At 36.2% G+C, this 18,538-nt stretch overlaps 1 protein-coding gene and 1 non-coding gene across 4 annotated transcripts in view; one reads left to right on the top strand and one right to left on the bottom strand.

The window, feature by feature from the left end:
• SNX4 (sorting nexin 4) overlaps positions 1–18,538 on the top strand; it is a 52,955-nt gene that overhangs the window by 25,038 nt on the left and 9,379 nt on the right. For all 3 annotated transcript variants that reach the window (XM_061410986.1, XM_061411002.1, XM_061410994.1), the window contains exons 6-9: positions 2,348–2,403; positions 5,931–6,003; positions 13,445–13,506; positions 17,098–17,163. In XM_061410986.1, the coding sequence (XP_061266970.1) occupies positions 2,348–2,403; positions 5,931–6,003; positions 13,445–13,506; positions 17,098–17,163 (257 nt within the window). The remainder of the gene's footprint in view (positions 1–2,347; positions 2,404–5,930; positions 6,004–13,444; positions 13,507–17,097; positions 17,164–18,538) is intronic.
• Positions 14,720–14,791, bottom strand: TRNAW-CCA (transfer RNA tryptophan (anticodon CCA)). Its single transcript has one exon. It is a non-coding gene; the product is annotated as a tRNA-Trp (tRNA).

Here is an 18,538-nt window from a genome sequence, read left to right as displayed (position 1 = left end):
GGGAAAGGCTACCCACTCCAGTATTCTGGCCTGGAGAATTCCATGGACTGTATAGTCCATGAGGTTGCAAAGAGTCGGACACGACTGAGTGACTTTCACTTTCACTTAGAGATCTAGTTTTGGGGAGAAGTTTCTGACTTGATGACATTTTAGGCAGTTTCTCTTTTTATGGAATCTTGTGAAATGATGAGCAGATTGAGTGGGGTATTATGATGGACTGACCTGACGGTGTTTGGTAAGCAAGGTTAGGATGGTGATGGTTTACATTTTATATGCCTTCTATAGTGGTAAATTGGTAATATTAAAAGTAAAAAGTAAATTGGTGGGATTCAGTATGAGATTCAGAAAAAGATACACATGAAAATTTTCTTTTTTTATTGATGGGTTTATGTACTTTCATCCTTATTTAAAGAATCTCATTTGCTTGTGCCTATAATGTCACATTGGTAATTTGAAATCACTTAAAGAACACAAGGGAGTAATATATGCCTTAAATTCATATATGCTGTGATTGAAAGGACTTTCACATGCATTAGCTCCTTGGCCCTTCAGATGTAAGAAATGTCAAGAATTGGTAAAATATCCATTTATTTATTAAAAACTTTTTTTGGGGGGGCCATGCCACACGGCATGTGGGATCCTCATTTCTTGACCAGGGATCCAACCTGTGCCCCCTACATTGGAAGTGTGGAGTCCTAACCCCTGGACTGCCAGGGAAATTCCTAAAATACACCCCATTTTAGAAATAAGAGAATCCCCTGAATTCAGTGACAACTTAAGCTTTAGATATTCTTGATAGCTCTTTGAATTGCTTTTGGTCTAAAGTTTTAGGATGCTGGATTTGTGGAGTGGTGTATTATTGCAGTTTGTTTTTTTTTTAAGCTGTGTAATCTGGGAAGCCTTAGTTGTTCTGGTTTATTTGTTTTGTTATTTGGGGAGTATTTGTAATTAGGATTTGTAAGTTGGAATGATATAAAATGTTCAGGATGATTGGTATTTTCAAAACCAAATCATGTTATAAAATTGTTAACCGATTGAGCTACACCTTTTGTGAACCCTATTCTTTTGTGCCTTGGTCAGGGGAAAAAATACATTTATGTATATATTTTAAATGAGGACATAGACAAAGAGGATAACTTTGGATATATTAAGTATAAGTTTATACAGTGAAATTATTATTTAGTGTTGATCCTTCTGTCTCTCCTTTGAAATAAGGTAGAAGTGAAGGGGTTTCCCAGGTAGCTCAGTGGTAAAGAATCTGCCTGCCAACACAGGAGATGTGAGCTCTATCCCTGGATCAGGAAAATCCCCTGGAGAAGGAAATGGCAACCCACTCCAGTATTCTTGCCTGGGAAATCCCATGGACAGAGGAAGCCTGGCTGGCTGTAGTCCACAGGGTTGCAAAGATTTGGACACCACTTAGCGACTAAGCAGCAGCAGAAATAACTAAAGGTAGTTAAATAGTTGTGTCAGAATATCTAGAAATAAGTAAAGGTTGTTTAAAAGTTGTGTTGTAATATTTTCTGTCAACTAGAAAGGAATTAATTTGATGTCATATAGCTTGTTTTTCGGAGAAGGCAATGGCACCCCACTCTAGTACTTTTGCCTGGAAAATCCCGTGGACGGAGGAGCCTGGTAGGCTGCAGTCCATGGGGTCGCTAGAGTCGGACACGACTGAGCGACTTCACTTTCACTTTTCACTTTCATGCATTGGAGAAGGAAATGGCAACCCACTCCAGTGTTCTTGCCTGGAGAAATCCAGGGACGGGAAGCCTGGTTGGCTGCCGTCTATGGGGTCGCACAGAGTCGGACATGACTGAAGCGACTTAGCAGCAGCAGAGGCTTGTTTTAATTTAGTACAGGCATTTCCATATTTCTTTCTTTTCCTAAAATACTGATCATGAAAATGAGAAAAACCAATGTACATTTGGTTTAGATTCCGTCTGAGAATGACCCTCAGTAATGCACAGGCTTCAAAGCAGTAATTTTATTTAGTTTATATATACAGATCATTGTTTTTCTTGATTTAGAGAAAAAGTAAACTACTTTTTGACACAACCTATTCTGAGTTATAATAATGCAGAGCTGTATGCTTGCTCGCCTGTTGGTATTTACAGTTGTTTTACTTTGAAATCATTAACTGTCACGTATTCAATATTAATTTATAATATTTTTGCAGTGTTTAAAAAATAACTACTAGGTGTTTTTGGGGTATGTTTAATGTGTTTGACACAAATAATATGAAGAAAAGTATACTTGAATAGCTTAATTCTAAAGGGAAAATAAAACTGTTTGGATTTATACCCTGAAATATAATTGTATTAAGTAAATACATTATTTTTTCCAGGCAGACTCCAGGTTAAAAGCGCTTAATGCAACATTCAGAGTGAAAAACCCAGACAAGTAAGGTTTTGTTTTAATAACAGTTACAATGTTGTTTTGAATGGTGCCTATCAATCTATTTAATTTTTCATTTCTGAATGTATGCACTTTATTTGCTAAATATTTTAAATAGTAATTCACATTAGTGAAATCCTTTTACAGTCTAAAACTGATTTTGAAATTTGATGATTTTATTGGGATTAAGGTTGTAAGTAACTGACGTTTTAGAAAATTAAACCACTGCTTTTTCCTGGAAGGATTTCTTAAGTGTTATTGAAGGTATCAGAAAAATGAGGAAAGTAATTTTAATTTCATATAAAATAGGTTTTTCTTAATAGACTTTGCTTGTCAGATATGTGCAAAACTCAAGATAATATCTATTTTAATAATAAACTATCTACTTTGAATGCCAAGAAAACTTGATAAATAAATGCATACTAATATAATAATTTCATGGAGCTATATCTATATGACAATTACCTGACTTCATTAATGTTAGTTTGGAGTTTGTGAGAGCATTTCTGTATTAAAGGAAACTGTGTATTCAGAAATAACTTTCCGGAGGGTGGAATCTAGGTATATAAGATTTGGTTTTGTTCATTCTCGGAATTTGCAGATAATTCAGGCTCTTCATCATACGGACCTTTGCCTGAAGCTTAGTTCAGTTGTACTTTCCAGTTAGAAATGTGCTTAGGTGGATGGGGTTTCTCCATACTTGGCGACCAAGTTTACAAGGTCTGTTAGAATTTCTCTAGTCAGGCCTTCAAGCCTTAACTTCTACATAGTGTACATTCTTAGCAGATAGAGGCCAAGTTTGCATAGTCTGATAGCCTGTTATGCTGATTTTCATAAACCATAACACATTAACGTAATGCCTCTACTTTTTAATATAACTTTTGAATATAAGATGTAAACACTAATATTTTAAAGTTTGGTAATTAGGAAATTGTGATGGTAACCATTGAGGTTTTCACTTTTTTAATAGACTTTGTTTCTTAGAGTAGTTTTAGGTTCCCAGAAAAACTAAGTGAGACATCATACAGAACTCCCGTGTCCCCTCTGCCCCTACACTTGCATAGCTGTTCCTGGATACACACAGCCACCCCTGGTATCCCTTTCCAGCGTGATACATTTGTTACGATTGATCAGCTTGCATTGAATCATCATGATGCCTGTCAAAGTGCATAGTTTACATCAGGGTTCACCCTTGGTGTTATATATTGTATGGGTTTTGAAACATGTACAATGACATGTATGTATCATTATACTATCATGAAAAGTATTTTCATTGTGCTAAAAATCCTTTTTGCTCTCCCTTTTTATCTCTTCCTCCCCATAACCCTAGCAACCACTTATCTTTTTACTGATTCCATAGTTTTGCCTTTTCCAGAATGTTGTATCATAGTACGGAGCATTTTCAGACAGACTTTTGCTTTACAGTATGCATTTAAGATTCCACTGAGGTTTTAATAAAGGTTATGACATCCATAATATATAATAGGTGTTGTCTAGATTAAGAACTAAAATTATGTCACCCTCCAAAAAAAGCTTTGGAAAATTTAAGCAGCAGAGTTTATGACATTGGTGAATGTACATTTGTTAGAGGAGCATGTAGATGAGACAGTTTAAATTAATATTTTAATGTAGCTGTTAGTTAAATGTTTTTTAATGTAATAAAAAATGTATTGTCAATTGTATGTTTGTCTTCCCTTTTCTGACCTACCCATCTTTTCTAGATTGCTAAATTTTGTTTAATATCCATATTGTAGAATTTTAAATGTGATATGGCCAATAACATAACCAGGGCAGTTTTTGCTCCTAAGTTCTTGTTAAAGTATATAATTAGTAATAGAATTTGTTTGCTTTAAGTTTTAGATTAGAGAATTATCTATCAGTCATTGTTGTAACAGATTTTTAATATATAGAATCTCTGTTCTAGGTCTAGCTGGCCCAATAAATTAATTATTATTCATACTGTTATTAAAATAGTTTATATCACTAAAATACTTTCTTTCTGTTCTTTCTTAAAATCTAGAAAACCAGAAAGAGTTTCAGAGGGAATACCAAAATGATACTCCTTCATGCATGTTGATTTTTCTTTACACTGTTCAAAGCAGTGAGGAGGAGGACCTCGAGTCTTCTACTTTCTTGTGGCAGTATTTGGCTGATATTTAGGAGGTAGACCAAGTGAGTAATAGAATGTATGGCATGAAAGAGAGGAGAAGGAAAACAGGTGGCACCCAGGTTTCATTCTTTAAACTGCTAGGGAGTACAGAGGAGAGAGATTTGATGGCATGGGGGAAGATAAGTTGAACTTTGGATATATAAGCAGCCACTAATATCTGCTAGCCAGTTGGCATTATAGATACAGCATTTAGGAGAGAGTTTGGGGCTGGAGATAGATATTTGGAGTTAAGCAGCATGTAGATCATAATCGTGAAGCTTTGTGAATAAGTCACATAGAGTACGGGCTTCCCACATGGCACTAGTGGTAAAGAACCCGCCTACCAATGCAGGAGACCCAGGTTTGATCCCTGGGTCAGGAAGATCCCCTGGAGGAGGGCATGGCAACTCACTCCAGTATTCTTGCCTGGAGAATCCCATGGACAGAGGAGCCTGGTGGGCTACGGTCCATAGAGTTGCAAAGAGTCAGACACGACTGAAATGACTTGGCACATACGCACACACATACAGTATGTAGACCAAATAATTGGTTGTAATATGGACAAGGACCTAGGGCTGAACTCTAAAGAAACCAGTGCTTGAAGGGTGTTTTCCAAAGTATAATCTGAGGATTACCAGCATCTGAATCCTGTGAGTGAGTTTGTTATAAATTCAGATTCCTGAGTCCCACTAGGGCCTCTGTGTACAGTTATGGTGATTATTCATGCCCTCTTTTACTGAGAGGCCCTCAGTTGTGTTTCTGGCAAATATTTTAGGAGTCCTTTGCACACTAAAGTTGGCAGCATAAGAGATGGGTGAAGGAAGTCAGTCCTGCAAAGGAGACTTTAGGAGTGACCAGAGAGTAAAAGGAAAATCATTAGAAATTAACAATGATGTCAAGGAAATAAGTTTTTGAGGAGGGTGAAGTAAGCTGTTACATTGTGGAAGAGCAGTGGTATCTGAAGTTTCAGGTCGTTATGGAGAATGGCAGATATTAGATTATAGAAACAAAGATTACTGAGCAGCATGAAGATTAGGGTTAGAGATCATGAGTTTATGTTTGTACCAAAAGATTTTTTTAGCACCATAAATTTTCTCCTGTTTTCTTTTTTTCCCCAGTAGTTTTCATACCAACAAATTTTATCTCTATCTCCGTTCCACGGTGTGAATTATAAAGTATGACATCTTTTCTCAGCTTTAAAAATATCTAAAGAAAATGTGGTTATTTAATTGTAGAACTTTTTGAGTTTGTATCAGTGTGTAAATGTTTAAGGCTAGCATATGGTTAAATAGAATCAGTTTCATTATTCTCAGGAACTGCTGTTTTGTCTTTCAGTTTTTGACTGCTCTTCATGAAAAAAATGATGTTTTGTTTCCTATTTCAGGAGATTTATTGAACTAAAACACTATAGTGATGAACTCCAGTCTGTCATCTCACATCTTCTTCGAGTCAGAGCTGTAAGTGGTCACCAGAAGCTTTTTGACAGGTGTTTTTATGGAAGTGCTTCTCATTTAATCATTATGTTTTTAAGTAATGGAAGGTGTTTATGATGAATAACTGATTTTTATATTCAAATTTGGTGTGTTATTCACCTAAATAGCATTTTTTAAAAATTGTGAAATTTTTTCTGGCATAAATAACTTAAAGAATTTTAACCTATTGTTTTTTCTGTAGTCTATATATGGTTTCTTGTTTTTTTTTTTCTTAGTGTATGGTGGTTTTGACATTTATCAAAGTGCCTACCATTTCAGCATTGGAATATAATTTTGTGACTTTGATGTACATATTCTTTTATTCTTTCAAGATTTTTTTTTAAGGTTGGTGAATAGTTAATATTAAGCCATTCTGCATCTGTGCTCTTAAATTATACTAAATAAACTTATGTAGGGTAATGGTCTGCTATGACATGAGGAACTAGAAATATACCAATAATGATTGTACTTACCTGTAGAGTTTGGCTGTAATAGACATGGAGAAATATATTTTTGGGTAGATTAATGTAGTACCTGAAAAATATCCTGTGGGGTAACCTAGAGAAAACCTTAGAACTGGTCTTAAAGGCTTTGAAAGACACTGAGTTACCAGGTCTATGATCATATCTTACACTCATTGGAATCATCTTGAAATGAAATATATTATCTGGGATTTGTTTTAATGAAAGAATCTGATGGTAAAGGGTGGAGAGTAGGGTCAATTTTAGATGCAATTTAATTGGCCATATGATAATTGTTGAAGGTAAATGTTGGGAAATGGGAGTATATCCTACTATCCTCTACTTTTTGTATGTTTGTATGAAGATTTTCATTAAAAGTATAAAAAAATAAAGTAAGGGAACACTCCTTTTGAACTATCCTCATATTGACCCAATCTGTGTAACCGTCCAGAGTACTATAGGACTCTTTGTATAAATTGTAAGATACTTTGTAGGAGAAGAAAAAGGTACCTATGAGAATTACTAGGATAGAGTCAACAATGGGGTATTGAAAAGGACTTGTGAATTGATGAGATAAAATTTCTAGGCCTCTAGTTGCTTTGAAGTTACCTAAACAAATAAGGCAACAGTTCTTAATGGAAAGTGAAGGTGGGGTCAGAGACACCCCAGAAGACTGGAAGAACCCTTCATACTATTTTTGTCTTCTGTCAAAAAACCTGGAGAATTTACTTAAATTAGAGGTCTGGCTGATTATGAAAGCTGTTTCCTCTTAAAGACATTCCACCAAAGGGAAGAGGGGGCACACTCTAGAAGGTGTCATGCCACAGGAAGCTGGACGGTGCTGGGTGTCTTGGGTAGGCAGAGGCACACTGTTAAGCAGTCACATACCAGCTCCAGGTATTGAGAGGTTCTCAAGCAGTCGTTCACATCCAGAAGAAACAAAGGGAAAAGGCAGAAAAACCAGCCAGAGTCAGATTTATCGGAAATAGCAGAGATGAGTTGGTGAATTGAACAAAGTGTAACAGTTAAAACCCAGAGAATCTGTAAAATGCAGGGAATAAGTTTGAATGATATCTAAAGGAGGGAGGAAATAACTGTCACTGTTGTGAAGTTGTGCTGCAGATCATCTAGCCTGCAAGAAGGTATGGGTGATTGCCCTCATAAAGCAAGTAAGAAAATTATCACAGTCAAGGTAGGATATCCAGTGATCATATTTGGCTTTCTGCTGAAAGTATATTTTTGAATGTGATTAATACTTAATAATCTTTAGAGATCATGATAAAATGTAATAGTGATGTTACAGAAAATTTTGAGTCTCACACACAGCTGTTTCAATACTTTGTACATTTCATTTTGAGGGCTTCCCTCGTGGCTCCGTGGTAAAGAAACTGCCTGCCAGTGCAGAAGAGGCGCAGGTGACTTGAGTTTGATCCCTGGGTTTGGAAGATCCCCTGGAGAAGGAAATGGCAACCTACTCCAGTATTCTTGCCTGGGAAATCCCACAGACAGAGGAGCCTGGCGGGCTACAGCCTGGCGGGTTGCAAAAGAACATGACTTAGTGACTAAACAAGAGCAACGTTTCATTTTAGCCCTGTTGTTCTTGTAACTATTTTTAACCATGCCAAGCTTGTTTCTGGTCTTTTATTTGCTGTTTCCTGGGCCTGTACCATTCTTCCCCCATGGATCCTCATTTGGCTTATTCTTTTGTTATTCAGTTACTGGTTCAAATACCTCTTGAGAGAAATTATCTTTCTTGAGCATCCTATATAAAATGTGATGCAGGTTTCTATGGTTTCTGTCATTTTCTGTGATTCCGAACTTGTTAATTATCTCCTCTACTAGTATATACGTGAGCTCGTAAGAGCAGGAGCTTTATTTTCTCACTGCTGAATCCTGAGAATAATGCTGGACTCAAATAGCACCCACTATGTATTCATTGAATGGATGAATAAATAAATGTATGTGCTGACAGTTTTATGTTTTAAAAAATCTTGAAAAGCAGTAAGATAAATTGCTTCTTGAACTTAATTATAACCAACCAAGGGGAACTGGTTAGTAATGTATATATGACAAGAACTTTTAAAGAAAATGACCTTGTCATCAAAGAGCTTGTAATACACAAGTAAGAGAATTCTGGGTATAGATATTTGCCCTAGACTTTATGAAAACAGGCTTCAGAAACTTAATTGACCTGAAAGACTGCTTGAGTTCTTCAAAGGTAAGACAGCACTTGATAAACAAGATAAATGCCAGTGAAAAATATGGAATAGCTAAAATCTTGATTTATACTAAAATTAGGAAAAAGGCTTTTTAATCATTGACAGTAACATAAAAGTTAAAAATGGAAGGTTAGAACCCAACACTGGTAGAATCCTGAAAACAACAGAGATCACCACAGGGAGGGCCTTTTTGTAACATTCAGTGTCAAGAGAAGAAGGCTTAGACACTGTTGGAGACATGATGACTTATTAACAGATAAAAAGAAAATACAATTATTTGGCTATCTTTTCTGTTGAGGAAAATTCTTTTCAAAGTCTTGATAGAAAAGGCAAAAAATAAATGACTTACAGGTTAAAGAGTTAATATTTAAGGTATTAAAACAGAACCAGAAAGGGTGGGTAGTCTTAGATTGAGAGGAGCTGGAGTTAGCACTTTCTCTGCTGTTTACTAAGTTCTTCAGGCCAATCCAGAGACCTTTCAGAGTTTGTTTTCTTGGAGAGTATCTGCCTGGTACACAGTAGGTACTGCATAAATATTTGTTATATGAATGAGTGTGTTATTCATAGAGTTGTGATATTCGGATGAGATAATCCATGTTTCATAAACTAAAACAAAAGGAAAAGGTACTAATATCTAATATTTTGAACCGTGGTGTTGGAGAAGACTCTTGAGAGTCCTTTGGGTTGCAAGGAAATCAAACCAGTCCATCCTAAAGGAAATCAGTCCTGAATATTCATTGGAAGGACTGATGCTGAAGCTGAAACTCCAATACTTTGGCCACCTGATGTGAAGAACTGACTAATTGGAAAAGGCCCTGATGCTGGGAAAGATTGAAGGCAGGAGAAGAAGGGGATGACAGAGGATGAAGATGGTTGGATGGCATCAACGACTCGATGGACATGAATTTAAGCAAGCTCCAGGAGTTGGTGATGGACAGGGAGTCCTGGCATGCTGTACTCCATGGGGTTACAAAGAGTCAGACATGACTGAGGACTGAACTAAACTGAACTGATCTAATATTTATTATATTTACTGTTGTATATAAGCCAACTATGGTGTGTTATTTTTACCTAAATCTGACAGTGGCCCTTTGAAAGTAGGTGCTATGACTGTCCCCAGTTTATAGATAAGGAAGCAAATCCCTTATTTTCTACAATCATATTTGCTGCCTTTCTAGGGGAAGTCAAATTTAGAAGGGAAGGAGGATTGCTTGACTTTGCTAATACGCTAACTATGTAAATTGAAAGTATTGAGCTACTATTTAACATTTAATTTGTAGTTATTTGTATAGATAACATATCTAGTGTTTGTGAAATATTCAGTGATGGCAATGTAAAGTCTTAGGTACAACTCCTTTGGGAAAGATTTTAGCAGTACTGTCATGAATCTTAAATCTCATGATTGTTGCCTCCTTAGGAGATAATTCTGGAGAAGGCAATGACACCCCACTCCAGTACTCTTGCCTGGAAAATCCCATGGACGGAGGAGCCTGGTGGGCTGCAGTCCATGGGGTCGCTAAGAGTCAGCCACGACTGAGCGACTTCACTTTCACTTTTCACTTTCATGCATTGGAGAAGGCAATGGCACTCCACTCCAGTGTTCTTGCTTGGAGAATCCCAGGGACAGGGGAGCCTGGTGGGCTGCAGTCCATGGGGTCGCTAAGAGTCGGACATGACTGAGTGACTTCACTTTCACGTAGGAGATAATTCAGAAGAAAAACTATGTGTCCAGATTTTTAAAATAAGATCATTTAATAGACTGTCATAAAACTTTATGTCCTTTTTAACATTTAATCTGCTACTACTTCAGCATGGATAGGGAAGGCATTCTTAGCATAGTTCCAAATGATTTCAGAGCTGGGGAGGATGATACGATGAGTCTGTCAAGTTTCTTCTGTTGTCATATTATTTGCTAGGTGTCAGTCCTTTGTTGTCAGTTGTTAAGATGATCAGTTTTCAAAAAGAAAGACTTGTCAACAGAATTGAAATTGAGTGGCAGTCTAGACTAAATCATTGGGTCTAGCCCCTTTTCCCTGGCACCACGATTCTTGATTACCAGTGACCATTGAATTAATCTGGTTCTGTTGCTGTTTAGTCCCTGTGTTGCATCCGACTCTTTTGTGATGCCATGGACTGTAGCCTACCAGGCTTCTCTGTCCATGGAATTTCCCAGGCAAGAATACTGGAATGGGTTGCCATTTCCTTCCCAGAGGGATCTTCCTGACCAAGGGATTGAACCCACATCCATCTCCTGCGTCTCCTGCATTGGCAGGTGGATTCTTTACCACTGAGCCATGGGTTTTAATAATTCATGATTTATTTCTTGGCCATTTTTATCTTTACTTTTCTGTAGAAATGCTCATTTTTGGTCTATAGTTTTTCTTTGCTTCATCTTTTTTCTCACTGCCTGATGATCTGGGTACTAGTCATCTTGTGTTTTAGTTGGCTAGCACAATTTACTTCCATGAGTACTTGATACCAGAAACATTACTGCTGGTTCAGTAACAACTGCTGAGTGGCTCTGTGTTGCCTCATTCTCTAGTAGAGTGGTTCCTTGTGTAGTTGCTCATCTTTTTGGCGTATGAGAACTCTTGCCTCTTTTTGTCAAGCTCTGTGGACTAGAGTATTTTCCAGAGCTCTAATTATTATGATTGAAGCTCTTTTTGTATCAGCTGCATGGAGTGATAAAATTTAAAGAAAAACAAAACAAAACAAAACTTTTAAACACCTGGAATTCAAAGCTTTATCTTTGCACGTTTATTTTGGATATGTATTTTGTATTTAAGTTGCTCTAGTTTTTATACTTACGTGGTTATTTAACAAACTCTTTCCCTCTCTTCCATGCTTAGTATCTTAGGTAGATGATGAAATGCTCAGCTTTCAGGAGGAGGTTTGATTTTTAAAAGTACAAGAATCTAGAAAAGTTAGTAGTCTAGAATGGCATTTTCCATTTTGTCATCTTTAGAATGCCAGTCCTATAATGTGGTCCCTACCGCAAATCACCCTCTCTCAGTAGTCCTTATTCATATATAGTGTTAAAGATCTAAAAAGTCAGGCAGAAAAAAAACACAACAACCTGTTAAACTTTTAAATCTCATTGCTTCCAAAATTTATTTAACAATGGAACTCATTTAAACAACCAGTCAACACTCTGTAGGACTCTCAAAAAATAATTGGGAAGTAATGTCCCAGAGTAACTAGTTTTGAGGTCTGCGGACAACCCTGAAAAGTTTCAAGCATAATAAAGACTGAACTTTGTACTGGAAGTGGAGTCTAGTACATTAGTTGGCAAACTTTTTCTGAAGGCCAGATAGTAATTATTTTCACCTGCTCGGGTCGTATGGCCCTTGTTGAAGCTGTTCAACTCTGCTATGAAAACAGCTGTGGGTAGTGCTAGCGTGAGTGAGTAAGACTGTTCTAGTAAGACTTCACAAAAACCAGCTGCAGACTGGTAGTGTGCTCCCCCTCATCTAGCAGGCATGTGTTTTTTCATAGCAGGTCAAGGAGAGATGGAAAGCACTTCCTGATCCTCTTATACCAGTTCCAAGTTTTACAATGTAGTTTACTGACTTTTAAGCTGAAGTGCTGAACGGGTTAAGATTTATTGTACGGCTAATGCCTGTTTCCTCAAATTACTCATATTTGAGTAAGGAATTTGGCCACCTGATGCGAAGAGCTGACTCATTTGAAAAGACCCTGATGCTGGGAAAGATTGAGGGCAGGAGGAGAAGGGGACGACAAAGGATGAGATGGTTGGATGGCATCACCGACTCAATGGACATGAATTTGGGTAAACTCCAGGAGTTGATGATGGACAGGGAGGCCTGGCGTACTGTGGTTCATGGGTCTCAAAGAGTCGAACATGCCTGAGCGACTGAACTGAACTGAGTAAGGAATTAGAGGGGCAGTTCATCTTCAGGATTTTCATTGAGAAATTGAATACTAGAAATTTTTTTTTAAAGAGTTTTATGTGACATTGACTTCTGGTCTTCTGTTTCATGTCCATAACACTTTGGAGAAAAGAGATTACCACATACAGTGTTTTTTGTCTTTTGCAAGATGTGTGTGAATGATGGGGCGGTATGTGTTTTAATCTCAGTGAGCTAAACTATAATTCTACTGTTATTAAATGGTTAGAAGGCATTAATTTGATAAAGTAGCACAGGAAGTATATTGCATGTGTGTAGCGTTTATGTATAAAACTATCAATAATACAATTGAAAATGTTTATATCCTCTTCCCTGGTAGATCCGTCTTTGGGGACTTTTATCTTAAGGAAGTAATCTGAAATTTGGAAAAAGCTGTACTCTCAGAGAATGCTTATTTAATACTGAAAAAATTAGGGATAACTTGAGTACCTGACAAGGAATGCGTATATAATTTATATACCACTAGGTGAAATTTTATGCATCTGTTTTTTTAACTGGTGTCTATTAAAAATAATATTAACCTGCTTGATAAAAATATTAGCACTCTTGGTATAGGAAATTTTAAAATGTTAATTAAAACATATATATATATATATGAAAATATAAATATGATGACATCATTAGTTTTTTCCCCCCATGATGAGACTTTGGAAAATTTAAGCTCTTTTTTTTTTTTTTGGCGTATTTTTCAAGTTGTACTAAGTATACATATGTATTTTTTAATGAAGATAACATGTATTTTTAGTGATCTGTTTTTAACTTATAAACAGTGAACTGTTTATAACTAATAGCAATTTCTTTTGAATATTTGTTCCAGAGAGTAGCAGATCGACTATATGGTGTATATAAAGTACATGGGAATTATGGGCGAGTTTTCAGGTATGCATTATACAAACTTTTATAATAAACAACAACTAGCTCTAATCAGCTTTTTGCGTAAGAACTGTAATTCTTGAATATATATGAGTCTGCAAAGCAAAAGATAGTTTTTAATTGTTATTTATTTAATTTCTGTGCTGGGCTGGGTCTTCCTTGTGAGGTATGTGCTTTCTAGTTGTGGCGCGCAGGCTTAGTTGCCCTGCAGCATGTGGGATCTTAGTTCCCTGACCAGGGATCCAACCCACCTTCTGTACGTTGAAAGGCAGATTCTTAACCACTGGACCACCAGGGAAGTCCCAAAAGCTTATTTTTTAAATCCTGTCCAATAGTAGTAGTTTTTAGACTTTTCCTGCAAGCTCTTAATTCCCTGACCAGGGATCGAACCTATGCTCTCTGTAGTGGCGGAGTCTTAGCCACTGGACTGCCAGGGAGTTTTAAGTCTTCGAACTTTTTATTGTAAAGCCTTTTTTTAAATAAAAAATAGTAAAGGAGTCTAATATATTGAGCAGATAAAAGATAAACTCCTCTTAAGCAGTGAGCAATGTCTTTTATTTTCTTGGCAGGATACCCAAGGAGATTTCTTTTAAGTCACTGTCATATTGAATTGGTGGTTTTCTTTTTTTTCTTCCTTTGTTTTATTTTATAATTTCTAAGGCTTTTGCAAGATTGGTTTCTCAGTCTTGGAGTAATATTAGTGTAAATTAGAATATTTACTTGTGTATGTAACTTGCATATATTGGTAATTTTTGAGCCTTTTCTTTTGTGAATTTTTGTTGATTATTTTAGTTGTGAAATTTTAGTAGTTATTATCCATATCTCCTTGTAAGAAGACTGTCCTTGCTAATGTTCTGTCCTTTTGATTGAAGTAGTCAAAAATAATTCATTTAACATATTTGAATAGATAAGATATTCATATAATACAAAATTCTATAGGAACAAAAGCTTGTATAGTGAAAAGTCTCTTTGCTCCTCCTGCCTGCCAACCACCCAGGTTTCCTCCTCTGAGGCAACTACTAGCAGTTTCTGAGTTACTTGTGTATCCTTCCAGTAAAATGTATTGTAGCACTGTCAATGTATAAAGTGAAAGTGAGGTTGCTCAGTTGTGTCAGACTCTTGGCGACCCTGCGGACTGTAGCCTACCAGGCTCCTCCGTCCATGGGATTCTCCAGGCAAGAGTACTGGAGTAGGGTGCTATTTCCTTCTCCAGGGGATCTTCCCAACCCAGGGATTGAACCTGGGTCTCCAGCATTGGAGGCAGACACTTTAACCTCTGAGCCACCAGGGAAGCCCGTCAATGTATATTAACACACAAACGAATGCATTCTACTCCCTCCCTCCCCCCACCTTTTTTAAACATGTAAATGTTCACTTCTTTTATTTTGCTCTTTTTAACTTAAAAACTGCTATCCTAAATATATTGTTATCAGCAAATAACTGTATTGGGCTTTATTGAGCTGAAGCATCATAATTTATTTAACCAGTTTCTTCTTGATAATTATTTCTAATCTGCTGTTGCATTCAATGCTTTAATTAATGTTCATGTTCATGTCATTTCACACATGATTGAGTATATATGTAGGACACGGTGAACGGTGAAGATCGCTCAGTCGTGTCCAACTCTTTGCGACCCCATGGACTGTAGCCTACCAGGCTCCTCTATCCATGTGATTTTCCAGGCAATAGTACTGAAGTGGATTGCCATTTCCTTCTCCAGGGAACTTCCCGACCCAGGGATCGAACCTGGGTCTCCCACGTTGTAGACAGACACTTAACCGTCTGAGCCACCAGGGAAGTCCATATATGTAGGATAAAATTCTACAAATGTTGTTACTGCATCTAAGGATAATTGAGTTGGTAGATATTGCCAGATTTCCCTGTATGGAAGATATTCAACTCCCATCATCAAAATGTTAATGTCTGTTTCCTCAGATCCTCACCCAAACAATTTTTAGTGAACTTTCGTCTTTATCAGCCTGATGGTGAAAAATGCCTTCTCACTGTAGTTATAATTTATATTACTCTAATTATGGATGAAGTTAAACTTTTTTCCTGATGATTAATAGCCTCTATTTTATTTTTTTAATCTTATAAACTGTCTGTATGTATCTTTGGCCATTTTTTCCTACTGGGCTGGTAGTCTGGTTTCTTAATTGATTTGCAGGAGTTGTTTATCTTTTAGGAACATTAGACGTTTGTGAAATGGATTGCAACTTTTCCCCCACTTTGTCATATGTCTCTTGACTTATGTGGCTTTTAATATACAAAAATATTCAATCTATTAAATTCAATTGACATGCAAGTGATTAGTTTTTGAATAATAAAGCATATATTTTTTATTTATTCTATATTTTTGTGGTTCTGGAAATTTTTGATTCATCTGAAATTTATTTGAATATTAGTGTTCAGACGTAGCACAGCCAAAAAAAAAAAAAAGAGTCATTTTGTAAACAGCCAGCACTAAAAAAAGATTAACTGTTGCTATTACTATTTTGAGAATACACATGAGTAAAAATTATCAGAAGCAGATATGTTTATTTATGTTTGTTTTCCTTCCTTGACAATTTTAAAAACCATTTGAGGGTTTTCCCTTCTAGTATTATAAGCATATAATCTTGATATTTCAAGAACAGTTTATAAAGACCACAGATTAACAGAATCATAGTGTTTTAATTTTTCTTTTTATGATATTTTGCAGTTGAAGGTGTTTATTATACATTCTTTACATAGCAGAAAAATTGGAAACAATCTTGAATGGTTCAGAAAATGGTTAAAAAAATTAAGAGTTGCCACTGAAACAATGCTGGGAACAAATTATTTTAATAATGTGGGGAAATACTGTTAACAAGAAAAAACATGGTACAAAGGTGCATATACTACATGATCTCTGCCATAGTACAATAAGTAAAAATAACTGGAAGAAAATATATCAAATTATGTCATCTCTTAGTATTTAAGATTATAGATCTATTCCCCCCTTTATTATAATGTATACATCTTCCATAAAAAGGAATTTTTATTTCAGGAATTTCCCTGAAATGGTAACAAAATGATCTGTAGTTCCAGTAGACTTTGTTGTGCAACTTTAGTACAAGTTACTGAAGTTTTATGGTACACCAGTATTTCTGTACAATTGTCTTTTTCTGTTACCTGTTAAGATAGTGATATGTAATCATGTGTGGTTATCACAGTCATTCATGTAGAGTTTAAAAATATACGTGCCTCAGCTCTATCCTAGAAATTCTGATTAAGTCATTCAAGAGCAAGACAAGCATTCTCCACGGTTGATTTACATAGGCTCTGTAGCTGAGAAAGCTGTTTATAAGCAGAAACTGTTTTGTATGATACTAACTTTGTACTTAACAGCAGATATGAACTTTTGAATTAGCATTTTTAAAGCCTTCATTTGCATTTAGTTGTTAAACTTCAGGAGAAAGGAGCATATTTGAGTCACAGAAAATAAATCATCAAGAAAAAAATAAAATAGATATCATACTGTTTAAAAGCTAACTAGGAAAAAAATGTAAAAGATTCTGTTTAATAATATTTCATATATAATTCTTGATGGTTTTGGTTTTATCTCTTTCTTCATAGTGAGTGGAGTGCCATAGAAAAAGAAATGGGTGATGGACTGCAGAGTGCTGGTCATCATATGGATGTGTAAGTACCCAGAGAATTTAAGGTAGAACTGGAGGTGACATTTAGTGCGAAAGTGTTAGTGATTCTTCTGTTTTTAAAAAGTTTGCTGGCATTTGTATTGTGCTCTCTGTATACAGATTTGACTTAAAGAAGTTAATCTCAGGAATGCAAGATTAACATTCAAAAATCTTTCAGTTCAGTTCACATATTGCCAGAACAGAGAAGAAAATCCAGATGTTCATTTCTGTGTATATCGAAAGCATTTTACCATCTATTCACAGTAAAAATTTTCATCAAACTAGGAATGTAAAGAATTTCTTCAATGTAAAACATACACCTAATACTGTACTTAATAGTGAAATATTAATGTTTTCTCCTAAAATCAGGAATAAGGCAAGACTGTTTGCTCCACCACTACTGGTAGAAGTGGTAGTAGAGGTCCTGGTCAGCGCAGAAAGGCAAGAAGATCAAATAAATGGCACATGTCTTAGAAAGGAAGAAGGAAAACTGTCCTATCTTTATTGGCAGTTAACAGGATTTTTCTGTAGAAAATAAAGAATCAGCCAAAAATACTATAGAACTAACAATTGAGTTTAATGAGAATGCATGATACATAATGCATATATAAAAAAACCATTTTTTCATACTAGTAAAATTAGAAAATAAAAGCTTGAAAATGCTGTTTATAATAGTGTGAAAGACCTCTACACTGAGAACTTTATATATAAACATTGCTAAGAGAAACTAAGTACCTAAATAAAAGGTGAGATTAAACCATGTTCATAGCTTGGAAGACTCAGTAGTGTTAATATGAGCATTCTTCCTAAATGACAGTCCCAATCAAACCTCCAGAGATTTTTAATAGAAATTGATAAGCTGATTCAAAAATGTATATAGAAATTCAAAGAACATGAAGTAGTCAGAACAATCTTGAAAAAAAGGTCAAAGTTGAACATATTACCTGATTTCAAGACTTACTATAGAGCTACAGTTACCAGGAGATATTGAGATAGATCCATGGAATAGGATAGAATTCAGAAATAGATGCACATTTACATAGCTCATTTCAAGAAATGGTTCTGGAATAACTGGATATCTTCATGGGAAAAAAACTCCTGAACCTTGAGGACTTCCCTTTTGGCCCAGTAGTAGAGAATCCTCCTGACAGTGTAGGAGCCACAGGTTCAATCCCTGCTCCTGGAATAGCCCACATGCCATATGGCAGCTAAGCCCCTGTGCCACAACTATTGAGCCTGTGCTCTAGAGCCCAGGAGCCGCAACTTCTTAGCTGACGTACTGCAGCTCCCAAAATGTGCATTCCCTAGAGCCCAGCATATGCTCTGCAACAAGAGAGGCCACTGCAACGGGAAGCCCATGCACTGCCACTAGAGAGTAG

Source organism: Bos javanicus, chromosome 1 (assembly GCF_032452875.1).
Source record: "Bos javanicus breed banteng chromosome 1, ARS-OSU_banteng_1.0, whole genome shotgun sequence".
Lineage (NCBI taxonomy): Eukaryota > Metazoa > Chordata > Mammalia > Artiodactyla > Bovidae > Bos > Bos javanicus.
This window is presented reverse-complemented; position numbering and strand designations above follow the sequence as displayed.